Raw genomic sequence first — 19,188 nt, 5'->3', positions numbered from 1 at the left:
CGTTGACCAATTTCTTTTAAATTTTCTACTTTTATGATATGGTTAATCATTTTATGTCAAAAGTTATTTATTGTCTATATTTAAAAATCGGGGAGTATACCCCTTAATATTAACAAATTAATACAGTAATATATTTTATATCATTAGTTTTCAAATAGATGAAGTGTGATACTTTCTAAATAAGGTACTTTTATGATGCAGTAAGTTTTTATACATATTTTTCTAGTGTACTAAAATATTGTATTTGTATGCTTTAATTTTCTGTAACTCTCCTTAATGGATTGTTAAAACATAGGTGGGCGGTAAGAATACTTTAATCGAGGTGAAAAGGTGAGCGGTATGTATGAAAAGGTTGACTTACTCCTGTTTAACAGTATTGTATATGACGAAATCGCCTAAATCAATCTATTCTAATCCAATCAGAAGAAAGCTTTTTTATTTGTTTCATTGTAATGTTGAAGAAGAAATAGCGAAGTTTTTTGCAGCTTTTTTTTATTTTTCTTAAGACATGAAAAAATGACTATGGCAATTGCGAAATAACCTGGTCGATTTTAATAATAATAATAACAATAATAGTAATAATAACAATCATAATAGAAAGTTTTTAAATAAAAATGAAATTAAAACTTTATTTATTTATACACCATAAGCTTGAACCATCAAATAAATGAATATTTGTTTTAGTTAAAATAACAGACGGCATCGATGTTTTATTTTCCAATGAACCATTTAAATTAAAGGGATTTAATTTGTCATGTAAAAATCGAATCCAGTTATTTATATGACTCGCAGCAAGATGCGTATGATCTGTAAAGTTATCATTTGAAACCATACAAACTAATTTTTTTTTTAATTCACTTTTGGCTGCCGCATACAAAATGAGCTGATCGTCATGAGTAACTTTAGGCACAAAACAGCTCACTTTGCTAGATAGTTCTTGAAAGTAGCTTAAGTCATCATAACCTGAATAATTTGTTGGAAAAACAAGCAAAATGTCATCTTTATCGAATTTCTTTTTAACATCTAACAAAATATATTTTAAACTGTTGGAAAGAATACGCTGTGTTTTCCCTTTACCGTGAAAAAGAACATTACCACTGTCTATAATGATATGAAAACCATTATTAGATTCAATCATTTCATCAATTAAATCTAAATCGTGTGTTCTTTTAACAGAATTTATAATCATATTGCAAACAACTTCATAATTTGGTTTATCAACTAACTTACATGAGCAGTTTAAACAAGTATTGTTGCTAAATTCTGCCTGTTTTACAAAATGGTTTACACTGCTTCTAAAGTATTGTAGCAGTTCTAAAATAACTCCATATAAAAGCCTGCCATCTTTAGTTTCCAAATATACCAACAGACTCTCAATAAGTAAAGATGAAATTTGAGTTTTGCTACGGCACGCTGCTTTTATTATGGAAATCAACATTAGTACATCAGACGATTTAAGCCTTGTTAGTTGAGACTCCAAGCCCGATAGTTCATTGAAATATTTCAGCGCATCACTAACTTTATCGTCTTCAACTAGTTCAACTATAAGACGTTTGTACAACCGCACATGCTTCAGCTGACCTTTGTCTCTCATACTCTATGGAATTAATACAATAATAATTAAAGATAATTATATCGTAATATGACAATAACTATATAATAATTACATGAAAAAATTGTACACACAATTATATTAACTCACTTAGTTAAAAATATAGTACAGACATCTATATTTGCAAAAAGGATTACAAAATTTGAAGATTTTAAGGTTATTTTGGATTTTTATTTTAAACATACTATATCTTTTATTCTAGAACATTCTCTCAACATCTTAAGGAATCTGATGTAATTTTATTCTGTATGGTAATAGATGTTACATGCAATATTTTATGGAAAAATATCAAGATAATTAGAGCACTGAATCAAAAAAAAAACTACAAAGAATAGCTTTTAACTTCTGGTAGTGAAATTTTGAAAAAAAAAAAGTTATTTTAACTAGATTGAGATTTGTCAATCTATTTTAAATATTGTCAATAAATTTTAAATTTTTTCTTTATCCGCGTAAATTTTATGGAAAATACATAAATTTTCTTTTCTTTGAATAGGGTAAGATGATCTTCAGTTTTTAAATTAATAGTCCATATCTATATACATTTGTAGAATGGTTGTCAGCAACATTCAAATATAAAATAAATGCTCCTGATGTTATTAACTGGTAAACTTTCTTTATTATCAAAGAATATTGCCATTGAATTCAGCTTGTAGACAAGACTTTATTACATAGGGGATAGAATTAAAAACTTACAATTAGTGATCGACCGAAATTCTGTTTCGGTATCTGTTTCGGCCGAAATTTCAATTTGAACCGATACCGATGTTTCGGTTTCGGTATTTTTTAAAAATTCGGTAAAATCCAAAATTTCGGTTGAAAAACATATCTAAAACCGATTTTTATCTAATTTAGAAAAACAGTTATTTTTAAAATTTTTACAAAATATTTTGAGAATTTTCACAAAATACCTCAAAAAAATCTTGTTTTGTAGAGAAAATCTGCTAGTTGTTAAATTTCGCTATTAACTTATCGCTAACTTAAGTATTAAATCTCAATTTGGGATTCACGTGAAATTAATTCTAACATAATACGAGTATAAAAAACAACAAATGTAAAAGTGCATTTTTAAATAAATTTTTCTAATAAAATAAATTTTGACCAGCCGAAATTCGGTATCGGTTTCGGTGAAATATTTGCCGAAATGTCGGTTTCGGCACCAAATCGAGTACCCGAAATTTCGGTTTATTTCGGTTTCGGCTTTTTTTCTGTTTCGGTCGATCACTACTTACAATCATGAAAACATAAATACTTTTAAAAAAATTACGATTTTCATCCAAACCAACATATCTACTATTTTGATCCGAACCAACATATTGACCATTTTGACCGTTTGGGCTTAGTCAGGTATCATTTAGGTAAAAAAATGTTGTTTTTTTCTTCGATGACAGATGACTTCAAAAACTATAAATTGTATGAGCCAGAATACAACAAAAGAAAATTCTTAAGCATTGATGTTCAAGGAAAGAACTAAGTGAAAAAACTTTTTTTAAACATGAAAAAACAGTAACAACAAAATGAAGCAGTTTTTTTGAATAACAAGTCAGAAAAGATAAGGTTTTGATTGAAAGAAAAATAGATACATGCTTACTTAAAAAGCATCTATGGATTTTTTAAAAAGAGAAAGTGATGCAACCTGCCAACAACAGGACAGAAGTGGCTACAGCGGATCTACCAACATTCATAAGCTTTTTTAAACCTTGCGTAAAAGAAACAAGCATTATTAAAAAAACAAACAAAAAAAAAACAGTTTTTCATACAAAAAGGCAGAAATGATTGAAAACACCTCCAGAGGAAAGTAGAAGAAAATTAGCAGGACTTACACACATAAGTTACACACAATAGTTAGCATCAATGACCAAATAAAAATTTTGAGTTTATGACCCATTTTTCAAACATAAATTTATGCAAAATTAATTCATGGTATTAAAATCATAGTTTTATATATCATTTGAAGGATAGTTCAATGCCTAATAAATAGTTTGCTCATATATAGTTTTCAAAATGTTATATAAATTAAATAATTTGGTTAGAACGTCCTTGTTTTTGCGATTGTTGCTGTTAAAACAGCAACAACCGCAAATATCATTGCTTTAGAATTTTTTTAAATTTTTCAATTGTGTTATGTAAGACTCTTACTAAAGTTAGTTAATAAGAGTTTGCTTTTGTGAAGACACAAGAAGCAAACAGTCTTTCTGTTCTCTTCATGGGTTTAGGGTGATTTGATATTATTTTACATTTGTTCAGAATTATTACTACCAATAGTATTTCTATCATCCCACCAAAAAAATTTTATATTCTTTAAGAATGTAAAAATTTTTTAGTGGGACATATTTCTTTAAGGATGCTAGCGATGACAGAACGAATGACTGGTCAGTATATTCAAGAGATGAACTAAAGAAAAAGTTCTTTACAAACAACAACCTGGCTTATCTATTGAGAGATAATCAGATCAGATCCAAATATTAGTAAATGGAGAGACTTGCTTTTGGTAAGACAATGTTAAAGATTTTCCAGTTAATCTCAGGGACTTTTGAGATAAAATACAAGATTTAGATTCGTTACTCTCATATTAATAAAATAATGGACTTTAGCCTCAGATCTTTTTCTATTGGTTTTCTGTAATGATAAAAAAAAAAATTGTACTTCTGTTTTAAAACCTTTTTTTATGGTTTTTTAATATTAAGTAACCTTGGTTATGTTTTATACAGTTTGTAAAGTAAAGTCTTTTTTTTACAAGCACCTTTAACTTAATTTAACTTAAGCCTTACCTATTCAGTCTTCTCTGTTTAAAACTTAATGTCAGCACACAAAAATAAATAAATTAATCATTTGCTATTTAAAGTGAAATAGAAAAAACTGCGAAAAAAAATGCTTTAAATAAACTCTAAATGAAATAGTTAAAAAAAAAAAGAATGGCAAAACGAAGTTTTATTTAAATTCTAGATAAATTGATTTATGCGTAAAAGCGTTTGGAGGATTTTTCATAAAAGTACTTGATGAACAAAAAGAAAAACACTTATTTTTTTACCAAGCGCTTTTTTTATGTCGCCAAAATTTGGGCGAGCATGAAACCTTTGGCAATACGACTGCCAATTCAATTTGAGAAACTTTTTCTGTTAACTGCTAAAATCCATTGTTGCAAAAATAAATAAGAGATAGATTTATGACTACATTTAGAACATAGCTCTGTTTGCAATTGATTTTTAGAAAGATTTTTGACTTTTTGCAATTGAAGCTAAATAAACAGTAGTTTAATAGTTACAAGAATTTCTTATACAATGGTTTCTTATATAATGGTGATTTTGAAACTGTACAATGGTGATTTTGAAACTGTACAATACTTAAAGAATTTTAAGAAAGAAAAACTCAAATAAATTAAGACTTATGTTGTAGGACCTCGTTTATGAGCACATAACTTAAGCCCGTTTTTAAAAATTGCTTCTTTAGTGTCAGACAACAGTATCTTATTCATAATCAATTTTTTATATAACTAGGAATAGGTATCCCTACAAAAATCTAAGTTTATGTATGCACTCTTTTCTCTGACCATTAAATACAGTTGTTTAAAAAAATGTTCAGTTTGTTTTAAAATAGATAATCATCAGACATAATTACAAATATAATTAATAATATAATTACAAAAGAGACATTAAAAAATACAACAACCATAAATGATTACATAACAATGTTAATATTAGAAACTGTTATTATATTTTTGGATAATTTTTATAGTTATTATATCTGCGTTTTTGGATAATTTTTTTTTAAATAGTTTCCTCCAACTGATTATGAATATTTTACAACGCCACGCTTGAGAAGTATAAGAGCATGTTTTATTTTTTGGTTGACGTGTAATTGATTGATTAAAATGTGTAATTGATTTTGAGGGATTTTCTCACTTTATGTACTTCATACCCTGATGTAATTGATCAATCAAATTTGCCATCATATTTTCGACTATGTTTGGATAGGGTTCACATATCTCCGGATTTCCCCGGAGATCTCATGATTTAAAGGCAAAAAATAAGGCTTTGGGGGATTTCAGATAAAAACATGAAATCTATTTTTGCAGGTTTTTTATTTAATTTTTATAAAAATTCAATATTAAATACTTAAATTTTAAGTATATATAGAACTTAAAATATAAAAATTATTAAATGTAAGTTGTTTTTCTCTACCAATTTATTGTGAATGCTCAAACAACACGTGTTCCCTTCTCTTCATTACACAATATCTAAAAATTAGCACACATCCAAACTTGCAAAAACAAAAGCTGCGACCATTAAATTACATTAAGGTTATAAAGTATTTTGGTTGATACTACATGAAAGATTATTCCTTGAACTTAAAGTTTAAAGTCTAACAAGTAACAGAATAGGTGCACTTTTAGCAATGTTTAGTAATTCTGCTACAGCATGAAGCTCTCAGTGACTGGTGAACTTTAACTCAGATGAAACTCAATTTTTTTCAGCTAATTGTTATCGCAATAATTTAGATCTTCCTATATTAATGAACGGCAATGTACTTAATGAGTCATCTACCCTTTATCTTCTAGAATTAAGTCTTACTTTCAATCTTTCTTAGAAACCATATATCAAATCAATTGCAAAATATGCATCTGCTAAGGTTGCATCCCTTTATTGTGCTCGCCACTTACTTACTCCCAATTCTATTCTTTATCTTTATGAATCTCAAATGTGTCTTTATATGAAATATTGTTGGTATATCTGGGGCGGATCTTCCAATGATACCCTTTTCTCTTTTAGACGAGGTGCAAAAATGCATTGTAAACATAGTTGGACCTGCTTTTGCAGTCAACCTCCAACCATGGACACACTGTCATAATGTTGTTTCTCTTCCTCTTTTCTATAAATACTATAATGGGCACTGCCCTGCCCCAGCTTAAAATGAGACTTTTTGCAAATCCTGCCCCAACAAAATTATAAGATTTGGCAGGTGTTGATAGCTGGGCTAGAAAAAAATCTATAATACTTATACTCTTGTCTTGACTATACTTTTAGTCAAGACAAGAGTATAAAGTTGAGTTGCCAGCAAATAGAACCACTTTAGATTTCATAAAGATCATTATTGTAGATTAGAAACAATAAGCAAAGATACAAAAGCAAAGATAGAACCTTGTGGTACCCTTAAAGTTACTTAAAATAAAGAAGAGGGTAGGCCTTCAAGAATAACTTTACTACTGCAGTTAGAAAGAAATAATTTAATAACCTTAAAACCTTTATGTAAAGAAACTAATAACAGAATGAAGACTAATCGTAGGATAGTTGGAGAGGTCAAAGTGTTTTCTAGAGTTTTGAAAAATTGAAGAGAGTTCTGGAGAACACTTTTTTAAGACTATAATGGAAATCTATTCTGGAGCACAAACTGTAGAAGTGTTTAATTGAGAATTAACTTTAGAATTGAAAGCTAGAGTGATTTTGATGTTTATCAAGGGTTAATCTGTTTAACTTTCAGGAAGAGTATGGCCATTATATTTCAAATTTGAGTAAGATTACTTTGCAAATAACTCTGCTTTATTCTAGGTAGAAGTAATTGAACCATGAATTAGAGTTTAAATGTTAGACTTACTTTAATTACTGACATTGTTGAAGACCAAAAATCTCTAGAACCTAACATCTGAGATAAGATACAAGATTTAGAAAAATGAGAATAAAAGAGCTTAACATCTTAACGTTTTTAACGTTACATTGGTTTCTTGCAATAATAAAAGGACACTTGTTTTTAAGAGAGAGGTTCTTGTAATAAAGATGAAAAAATGATTAATGTTTAATAAAACAACTGCTCAAGATGGTAAAAAATGTAGAGTAGAATAAGGCTTGATATAAAATTGAAGAGAATTAATAAAAGCTTCCAAACTTTTATTATAGAAGGAATGAAAGCTTCCAAGATGCACTTTATGCATACATATTATGGATATAAACATATATGTTTGCTATTTATTTAAATGCTGGCATACAATATCCTTTCATTGTTATATAAACTTTAGTATTTATATGGTGTAGTATTTGCCGAAAAAGAAGATGATCAGATGGATGTGTAGTGTGACTCTAGTAAGACAAGAAAAGGAGGTATAATCTTAGACAGATTAGAAAAAATGTTGTATCAAACAAGGTTTGTTAGAAAAGATTAAAGTAATTTAGGTGTCAGCATGTAGAGATGTAGCAGCTTCAGTAGAAAATGGTAGTGGTAGAAATAAGAAAACTTGAAGAGAGTGCCTTACATATTGTATGGATGAGCTTTAGTTAAGAAAAAAAAAGCTCTAGATTGTTTATATTAGAAAACAGCATAAAAGAGGAAGTCTAAAGCCTGATGATGATGGTGATGATAATGACGATGATCATCACAATCATGATGATCATGATCATCATTATCAGGCTTCCTCTTTTATGCTTTTGATGATGATGATGATTATGATGGTGATGATGATAATGATTATGATGATGATGATGATGATGATGATGATGATCATCATCATCATCATCATCATGATAATAATGATGATTATGATGATCATATTGATGATAATGATGTTTATATATGCATATATATACAAAGTACAACATGAATTTTGAATTAAAAAAATATACTTAAGGATGTATGCAGCTCCAGTAACAAACCCAGCCCCGGCCCCAGCTATATTTTATTAAACCCGGCCTCAGCCCCGGTCAAATATCAACCCCGGTCACTTAATACTTACAACGATAAAAAGGTTACCCAAGGTGCAAACTTTGACATTTTATTATTCCCAATAATAAGAGTTAAAACCTTTTAGTTGGATAAAACTAGAAAGTATCCTTACTTGGGATCAAGTTGAAGACTCAATTTTATATGTAAATGAAAAAGCCCCATTTTAAGTTAATGAGTCAATGTGCCAAACCCAAACAACAATAATAATAATTGCTAATTTATATGTTTTTATATAACCATTAATTGCTTCTTTTTAATGCCATCTTTGATGTTTTTATTTAGTTATTGTAACAATTTTTTTTTGTAATTATTTTTTATGTCTGATGACAATATGCAGAAAAACAAGTTGAAACATCATAAAGAAAAAATTTTGTATATTCTGGAGTGACATTTGACATGAAAAGGGAGAAGTTTAAAAAAGAATCACTTTTGGTTAGAGTGAAATTGAAAATATTTTATATACTTGTCTAAATATAATTATAGATATTAAATAGTATAGATGTTAAATATGGCCGAAAATCATAAATTTATGTAACAATTTATACTTGAAAATTTGTTTTTATTTTTGTTTTTTGTATTTAAATAATTTTTATTTAAATAATTTATTTGGAAAAACATTTTTTTAATATTAATTTTTTTGACCTAAAAAAAAAACCCAAACTACTTTAAAACCCTAAATGATAAAGAAATGTTAAATATTATATTGACTTTTGCATTACTTTATCATAAATTTACATACCATTCAAAATTTAAACAGAATAAGAATTGCTAATAATTAAACATATACCTCAAACAGCAAAAAAGTCTCTTTCCATTTTTTTTGATCAATGGCTGAATATAAAATTGTGGTTGCCAAACCACCCCAAATATCATAACTAATGGAATTTAACTTTCTTGTGATTAAGGATATATCACTATGGCGATTCTCACAGTATAATTTATGCACCAATGATGCTAATGATTTTTGTCCAGTTAGTTCAAATGGCCAATACTTATTATGGTTATCTAAGTCAATAAGTTTTTGCTGAAACCCTGCAGATGTTTCAGAACTTAGTGACTCCACAATATCTTCTAGATGTACTGATGTCAAATATTTCTTTCCCTGTAGCGACGACTGCACTCGTAAATGTGACAACTGAACAAGATGAATGCAAGCTCTTTTAAACAAGACTTGCATTATTGAATTCATTTTAAACCTAAATAATAACTAATGCTACTTTATACAAATTGTTGCTGTTGTCCTGTATAAATTTTAAATAATTTTTGAAATCCTCATATAATGAATACTTGTAAATAGCATATACATATATATATATATATATATATATATATATATATATATATATATATATATATATATACATATATATATATATATACAGTTCTCAAAGTGGGGCAGGATGCCATCCAGTTACTTTTTTTATAAAGTATAAACCATCTTTTTATCATTCTCTATATATAACAATTAAGAAGGATATAATTTTTAATTTACTGAATACCATGTCATTATTTTTATTTTTCCACTTTGAATACTGTATATATGTATATGTATACATATATATATATATATATATATATATATATATATATATATATATATATATATATATATATATATATATTTACATATATATATATATATATATATATATAAATATATATATATATATAAATATATATATATATATACATATATATATATATATATATATATATATATAGAACCCTTAGATGTTGTCCGAAAGTTTTTTCCATACTTTGTTGACAAAAAGTAAAAATTAAAATGCAAGACCGGAATTTTTTTTTTTTAATAATGATAGACTGCCTGCCCCAACCAAACCCTCAGTCGATGTAGCAGCACTCCCTTGCGGGTCAGGCTATTTGTCAGTCGATGTAGCAGCACTCCCTTGCGAGTCAGGCTATTTGTCAGTTGATGTAGCAGCACTCCCTTGCGAGTCAGGCTATAAGATAGTCGATGTAGCAACACTCCCTTGCGAGTCAGGCTATAAGATAGTCAAGTAGCAACACTCCGCGCATGATTTACAGTAAAAAAAATAAAAATAAAAACATTTTATTAAAAAAAATAAAAATAAAAACATTTTATTAAAAAAAATAAAAATAAAAACATTTTATTAAAAAAAATAAAAATAAAAACATTGTTTATATTTTTAAAAACATTCAGAATGTTTTAAAAACATTCAAAATGTTTTTAAAAACATTCTGGTCAATTAAATTTGCGTTTTTGTGGGTTTTTTATATAACAATTAATTTGTAATTAAATTAATGGTTTTGACTTTCGTCCAACACGGAAATGTTGGACGAAAGTCAAAAGTAATTAAAAGTGACGTATGTGTTGGCGTAAGAATCACTTTTTTCCTTCCGCTCTTCCTAAAGCCAACAAACTATAGATCTATATATATATATATATATATATATATATATATATATATATATATATATATATATATATATATATAATATTATACATATATATATATATATATATATATATATATATATATATATAATATTGTACATATGTATATGTATATATATATATATATATATATATATATATATAGCTCTTGCTTTTGCCCACACTCCCCTAAAACAGTTTATGGGAGCAATTTACAGCTCTCGCAAAAGTGTGTATATATATATATATATATATATATATATATATATATATATATATATATATATATATATATATATATATATATATATATATATATATACTATATAATATATATATATATAAATATAAATAATATATATATATATATATATAAATATATATATATATATATATATACATATATATATATATATATATATATATATATATATATATATATACATATACATATACATATATAAATACATATACATATATACATATATATATATATATATATATATATATATATATATATATACATACATATATATATATATATATATATATATATATATATATATATATATATATATATATATACATATATATATATACATATATATATATATATATAAATATATATATATATATATATATATATATATATATATATGTATATATATATATATATATATATATATATATATATATATATATATATATATATATATATATATATATATATATACTAGGGGTGTACATTTTTCAACCATTTTTTTTTTTTGATTTGCATGCAAGTTAAAAGTTGGAAAACTTAAATTTATAATTTCAATTTTTGGAAAAATAATTTTTTTATCTCATGCAAGTAGACGACATTTTTTATAAATTTTGAAATTTTTACAGATTGCCAAATATCTAGAGACCTGAGTGTAATATACACATGTATATGACATATTTTATATTTGACCAAATACTCCTTAAGGATATAGATGGCATATTTGAAATACAAATTTGTGTTTCTTATGGCATAGACCCTCCCCCTCCACACAGTCATAATTCTTAATAGTAGTAATAACCTACTTACTGGAATTTAGTAATAAAATCTTAAATGCATAGGAAAATTCACAAACTTTGAGGTGTTGGAGGGAGGGGGGGCAGGAAGCTGTAGACTTTCCTTATTTATTAACTACAACCCATTCTTATTTATCCAGAAAGGAGGAGGGATTTTATATTCTTCTTTTGAACTTCCATGCACTTTCAGCATTAATATGAAACTTTTAAAAAATATATATATTCAATGAAAAAAATATATTAGGTTTCAGCATTGTTTAGGGCCTCATTCTTTGCCCACAGAGCCTTCAAAACATCATTCTCTCCAAGAATATCAATACTGCTGTCAAGCTCACTGTTGCTGGAAAGGAAAACTTCTGTTTCCTCAAAGCCTTTTCCTCATATATGAGACTAAGCTAAGTTCAATTTGCTTATTTTTTTGGTACACATTTACTAACCTTGATGAGCTTTCCATCAAAGTGTAACTGAACATTCTGACTATCATATTTAATCTCATTTTGTATGAATCTTTATATTGTCTGCATCTTGGTTAATGATATAATTTTTCATTTGAAAACTAAGGTATAGGAAAGTGGAAATTCATTGGGATCTCCTCCTGCTTCTGTAATCAGCTTAACTATTGTTGCAGTCATTTTATGAGCTGATATATCCAAAGCCAGAGCAGTTCTTATGGTTTCCTCAATAACTTCTTTAATAACAGTAATGATCTAATCCTTTCTATTGTTTTTCTAAACAGGTGTGAATTCATTCTCTGAGACGGACTCAGAACTTGATTCTGAAAAGAATACTAACAATAAATGTTTTGCAACTCCTGAGGTACTAGGTACTACTGAGGTACTAGAAATCATCTTCTGTAGATCCAATAACAGTTACTGATTTCTTTGCACGCTCCATTCTCCTCAATTTGATCTCTTTTTTTCACTTGTCAATAGGTGCTAGAGTCATTTTCCTTTCTCCCATCTGATCCTTTACAAAAAGTACATCCTCATACTCGTCCGATGGAAGCCTATCCTTGTCTGCTTTGATAGCTTTTATCAGACATATCACTCAACCAGAACAGTCTTAATCATAAAAAATCATTTTAAAACTTAACAAGAAAATTAAATCTTGATTTTTAAAATATTTAAACATTTTTAGAAAATGTTCATTGGTAATAAACAAAAAAATATTATTTTTAAAAAGATTGATAAATAATCTTTCACTGATCTCACTAACTGCACACATGATTGAACATACCCTCTCTGACTCTTATGCTGGCTCTTCTTAAGGTTCAAATATCTGCCAATATATTTTGATATATTCCTTTGAAGGGTAACAGGTCCAATCATAGAAAAACCTGATCTTAGCCATGAAACCATGAGCCTAGAATACATTCCTCATTGCAAGGAGAATCCACAGAGGTACACTGCACACTAAAGCAAAAATATTTTTTTCTTATAAAACATTCCTCAGTTGCATAACAAAAATAAAATAAAATTGCCTTACAATTTTTGAATGATATTCAAGGAAACAATTTACAATATTTGCTTACTATGAAAAAAAAGTTGAAAAAGTTTACTATATTTGTGTTAGGTTCTTTATAAAAAGTAACCTGAAGCGGTAACTTAAAGGACAGGATACAAGTCACTTTGTCTTCTAAGTTGGACCATTCTTCTCCTTCAGGTAGAAGAAGTGCTTGATAACGTCAGCCCTGGTTGGCAGCCTAACTGAGGACATCTTGATTGGTTTGCCAACTAAGAAGTATTTATTTGTACTACCACTTTCTCTCCTTCTACTTGAATGTTTTGGAATTTTCACATTTTCATTTTCCAAAGGAATTTCTACATTGTTTCAGGTTTTCATATCTATAAATAATTTTGAAATTTTAATTTATTAAACAAATTGGATTTATAAAATATGATAAATGCTTGAAATAATTGAGATATAAAAAAAAAATTAAACAAAAACTGATTGGATAGATAAAACATGTTAATATTGGAAAGTTGAGTACTAATGTTCATAACTTCCAATATTTAAAGGTTATTTTGTACACTTCATTTATGGATAAATTGTTTAGATTATTGCCAGAAAGAGTGAATCCTCAACTCAATTCTGCTGAACTAGGCTAAAATATAAAAAAATTAGTATCCTTCAATACATAAATTGTTGGGTAGGCATGAGGGAGGGGGGGTAGAGGTGTTCAGAGGATGTGTAATCCCCACCCCCTTCCAAAATGAAAGATTGTAATTGAAACAAAATAACATACATTTTAATCATGCATTGGACTAACATTGAGCTGATAGCCCTATTAGTACTGAAGTCAAGTTGGGGCACTGCCCCCCCCCCATGGGGGAGGGGGAGGCTTTGCCCCAAGATACACAGATGTATATTTTAAATCTGATATCTATATTCTTAAGGAGTTTGCACACAAAATTTTAGGTTGCTATGACTGTTGTATCATGTTGCGCCAAAATCTGTATGGTTTTAGTGAGTGATTGATTGACCTCTGTTTTCTTGCATAACTTTAAAAAAATAGTTTGGCGCATTATGAAGCAATAGAGCTAGGAGCTTGATTTTTTCTACACATTATCTATACATGGTCAAATATAAAATATGTCATATACATGTGTATATTACGCTCAGGTCTCCAGATATTTGGCAATCTGTAAAAATTTCAAAATTTATAAAAAATGTCGTCTACTTGCACGAGATGAAAAAATTATTTTTCTAAAAAATTAAAATTATATCCTGCAATTGCTTTAAATCTCCCAACTTTATGTCTGTGAATATTAGGTGTGTTCATTTTTTAACATTTTTTTATTTTTGATATGCAGGCAAGCTAAAAATATGTATGAGAAAAAAAATGTTCACAAGCTATGATATATATATATATATATATATATATATATATATATATATATATATATATATATATATATATATATTATATATATATATATATATATATATTTATATATATATATATATATATATATATATATATATATATATATATATATATATATATATATATATATATATATATCATAGCCTGTTATAATGACAGGCCAAATAAACATGCACCCAGGGATGCGAAGTCCCAAAAAGGACTCTGGATTTGAAAGTCACAAAAAGATTACTTCATCCTAGTGTTTGGTATCCAGGAGCTCTAAAAATATAAATAAGTTTATGGACAACTGATAGGAAAAAAATTAGGACTCTAAGGTTAGAGGAACAACCATTTTTTGAACCCAGAGCCCGTAGGTATAATGGCGGTAAGGACTTCGGGACTCCGGGCTTAAAAACAATAAGTTTCAAGTCATTAAATCTCATGATTTTTTTTCTTTTAGTAGATCATAAGTCAACAAACTAGAGCTTTAGAGTTTAGAGCTTCTGGACAGTACAGACTTGGAAAAAGTAGAGATATTAAAGCGGAGTCCTTTTGGGACTCAGCATCTCTGCATACATCTTTTAAAAAAATTAAGGAAAGTTTTTTAATGAAAGCACTCCTTTTTTTAATTTGATTTTAAATAAATAAAATTACTGTCAAAAGTTAATTTGATAGTAATCAATTTATTATAAAGATTTTTGTAAGAAATAAACGAATAAAACATTTTAAATGAGAAAATTAGATCACATTTTATACAAAATAATATAGTAAAAACTCACTATTTATTGCGAAAAAAAACGCTAAAATCTTTATGAAAAAATAACTTGTCAAAATAAAATTACAATTAGTTAAAAAAAATTGTATATATTTAAAAATAATTCTTTAAACAAGTGTGGACTTGAGGTTTTCACACTAACTACTCATTTATTTTCATTACTTATTTGATAAAAAATTTGACAAATAGCTATAAAAATTTTTACTGCTTGCAAAAAAATGATTTATATTTTCAAAATATAAATCAGCTTTTATGCAAAAAAGATAAACAATTGCATTTTGTACGCAAAAAAATTTGATCTGAGTGAATTTAAACTCGAAATTTGTCTTTTTTATTTAAATTTTTTTTACACAAAAAATTATAGTTTTGTGAGAGCCATAAATTTCTCCTGTAAAACATTTTAGGGGAATGTGGGTAAGAGCCGCTTGGCAGGAAATGAGAGTTAAAGCTCTCTCCTCCTGCTCTGGCCTATATATATATATATATATATATATATATATATATATATATATATATATATATATATATATATATATATATATATATATATATATATATATCACATTTAAATTAACTTCAAAATTTTTATTTTGGGTTCCTTTGAACATCTTTGAATATTGCAGGGAATAAAGATGGCAACAGTTTTCAAAATTTTTTTTTGACAAGGATTCTATGTTTTTTGAAATGTTGGTAAATTCATTAGATAGCATCAAAAAGCAGTTCGATAAGCTAACACAATTGACAAAATAATTAAAATATCCAATGGTAGATATTATCTCCAGGCAAATTTAAACTACCACAATTAATCTCTCTGACATATTCTCTAAATCAGTCAAAACAAAATGTGTACCTTCAACTGTAGGATCTTCTCTATTGACATAAACAGCAATGTAAAGCAAAGACATTTTAATTTTCTTAGACAATTTGCTTTCAATGACTAGAAAATTATGAAACACATTGAAGAAAATATCTTCTTGCATTACATAATTACATGTCACACAAGAGGCTTTATAAAATTTTTAAATCATTAGCAACTATGCCAATATTCAAACAAAGTTTTGTTTTAACTGTTTTTAATGTTAAATTTTTGTAATTTTTGCTGAACATTTATAAAATAGTTACCACCTGATCCTTGTCAAAGTTTTCCAAATGCTTTCTCAATAGGTTTATTAGTAAAAATGTCCAACCTAAAAATCACTAATTAAGGAATTCATGCATTTGCTCATTTCTAACATTTTTTGTATGATCAATTGGTAAAGAATTCAGATAGTGTATTGCAGCATGAAGACGGCTAATACAGTCAAAAAAATATACAAATGATTGTAACAAAAAGGTTTTATGGTGCACTTATCACCCACAGTGATAGCTATTGAAGGATAAATCATTTTTTAATTTTAAAATAAACTTTGGAAAACCCAAGTTATCCAATAAAAAGATTAAAGATGTTAACAGATTTCATAGATACTTGTTATTATTGTAAAGGAAAAAGTTTTATAGTATTTTACCACACAAATCTCTCTAGGAGAAATATTGTCCACTCTCACAAAAGCTTCTATTTCATTCAACAATACTTCTTAAAAATGGCAATGATTTAGTAGTTAGTCTTGGTGGTGCCTGTGGAGTCAGAATTTGACTTGGATTTACACAAGAAATACACATGGTGGATGTTTTGGTCTTTACTTTCTGTAAACTAAAATTTTTTCATAGACTTTAAGCTAATGATCTTCACAGATAAAAGTATTTGGGCTATTTGAAATATTATCTCTATCTTTTCCATTCATTTTTTTTATTTGCAAGGCAAAAAAAGTTTCACAGACCTTGTAACACCGTAGTTACCTCTGCATTCAGTGACACAACACTTAACCATAATCTTTAAATTTAATTATTTAGGTCTAAAAAGTAAGCAAACTTAATATACATAAAACTAAAACTCAAAACATAATAAATTAAAAGACCACATACCTTTTCTGGTTGTGCCATATTAAAAATTTATATAAAAAAACTCACCTACAGTTTTTTTTAAAGCCACACATTTACTTAGCCTGTTACTTTAGTAGACCATTATATATATATATATATATATATATATATATATATATATATATATATATATATATATATATATATTCATTGTCATTCAATTTAATTTAATTTAAAAACTTTATTTTTTGTTGATGGTTACAATAGTTTTAACAAGAATAAACTAATTAAAATCAACACATTTAACAATTATAGACAATACACGCTCACATGAAAATCGTTAAAAATAACATTAAAAATATTCAAATTCAAATCCAAATTACAACCGTTTCATTACAGAAAAATGAGTAAATATTGTATTATAATGTCAGAATAAATAAAAATAGTAATTAAAAACGACAGATTTTACAATAACAATTTTTTGCATACCAATTTTTAATATGTTTTTTGAACACCTCAGAACTTTTAGAGGACATGCTCACAAACTATTTTGTGATGACAATGAATATTATTCTGCACTAAGTTATAAATTAGGGTCTTTTAATAAACAGTTACCCCAAATCTCCAACCAAAAACATTCAAGTAAGTGAATCTTGTTTTTAGACATTCTTATAAGAATTAGAAATAGGAAAAAACTAACTTTTTTAAGATTCAAGATTTAATTTGGTTTGAGAATATACAGGTTACTTGATTCAAGATTCAATTCAATGTTAAAATTTCTGATTTGCAGGGGCATAGTATATTTATATATACAGCTGAGGACTTAGAATTTGGGCTGGTACTATTTTAACGAGAAAAAATAGAATAAAAGTTTATTTGATATAAATTAACTTGTTTTGAAAAAAAAAGTTGAGGAGAAATTCTTGACTATTAAAGACAAAACAGATGTGAATAAAAGTTTTAGTCTGGTCCAAAAGAGACAGAGAAATCCATGGAAAAGATTTTTGATTTAAGGTTTACAGAAACATAACTAATCTCTATTTTAGTACTTAACAACCTCTATTGTAAGTCCCAATAAATTTAGTTTAATTAAAGTCAACTTAAATATGCTTAAATTGGATACTTAAAATTATTTTAAAATTTTGTATAATATCAAAATCAAGTTTTTATATTATTAGGCTTTTATTTTTCATATCATACTTTTTAAGCATTTATTTTAAAACTAAGCAACTTCTTGTTTTCTTCTTGGTCTTCTAACTTTTTAAAAGCTTTTTGTAAACATTGTCTATAATCATGTCTTTCTTTTGTACACATTCCGAACCAACCCTCTTTTAAGCACTTGCACATTTGATTTCTGAATTCAATGCAGTTGTATTTCGCTTCTTCTCCTAGCATGTAAAGAAACTCATCTTTAAGTTTTTTTAACTTCTGTTCATCAGGGTTCATCATACCATAATTATCATCATATAACTTAAATATGCATAATAAAAATATTATACAAATGAAAATTAAAATACATAAAAATTATATAGATATTAAAGAAAAAAATTTTCAATTAATAAGTATAAAATTTAGGCTAAAAAACTTGTATTAAAAATCAAGAATTCAATCATTTAAATTTGAAAATTTTGTATAAATATTGTTAAATTAAGTATTAAAAAATCAGATAAAAAAGTGCTGAACGATAAATTTTAAAAATAAGTATAAATTAATTTTAAATGTTACAAACAGTTACAACTGTTACAACTTTTAATTTAATGTTACAACTTTTAATTTCATATATGTGGTACACTCCTACTCTGTATTGGGAATTAATATTTTCATTACACAAT

At 26.8% G+C, this 19,188-nt stretch overlaps 1 protein-coding gene across 3 annotated transcripts; it reads right to left on the bottom strand.

The window, feature by feature from the left end:
- Positions 1-529: 529 nt before the first annotated feature.
- LOC101239361 (uncharacterized) lies at positions 530-17,359 on the bottom strand. Of its 3 annotated transcripts, none has more exons than XM_065814096.1 (3): positions 17,254-17,359; positions 9,108-9,516; positions 530-1,597 (listed from the first exon to the last, which is right to left on the bottom strand). In XM_065814096.1, exons 1-3 carry the CDS (start codon positions 17,301-17,303, stop codon positions 629-631), a joined length of 1,428 nt encoding a protein of 475 aa, XP_065670168.1. In that variant the 5' UTR covers positions 17,304-17,359; the 3' UTR covers positions 530-628. The 3 variants fall into 3 exon arrangements, with proteins under 3 accessions (XP_065670168.1, XP_065670169.1, XP_065670170.1); XM_065814097.1 differs by having other exon boundaries at positions 16,287-17,330; XM_065814098.1 differs by having other exon boundaries at positions 16,942-17,330.
- Positions 17,360-19,188: the final 1,829 nt, after the last annotated feature.

This window comes from Hydra vulgaris, chromosome 12 (assembly GCF_038396675.1).
Source record: "Hydra vulgaris chromosome 12, alternate assembly HydraT2T_AEP".
Classification (NCBI taxonomy): Eukaryota; Metazoa; Cnidaria; class Hydrozoa; order Anthoathecata; family Hydridae; genus Hydra; species Hydra vulgaris.
This window is presented reverse-complemented; position numbering and strand designations above follow the sequence as displayed.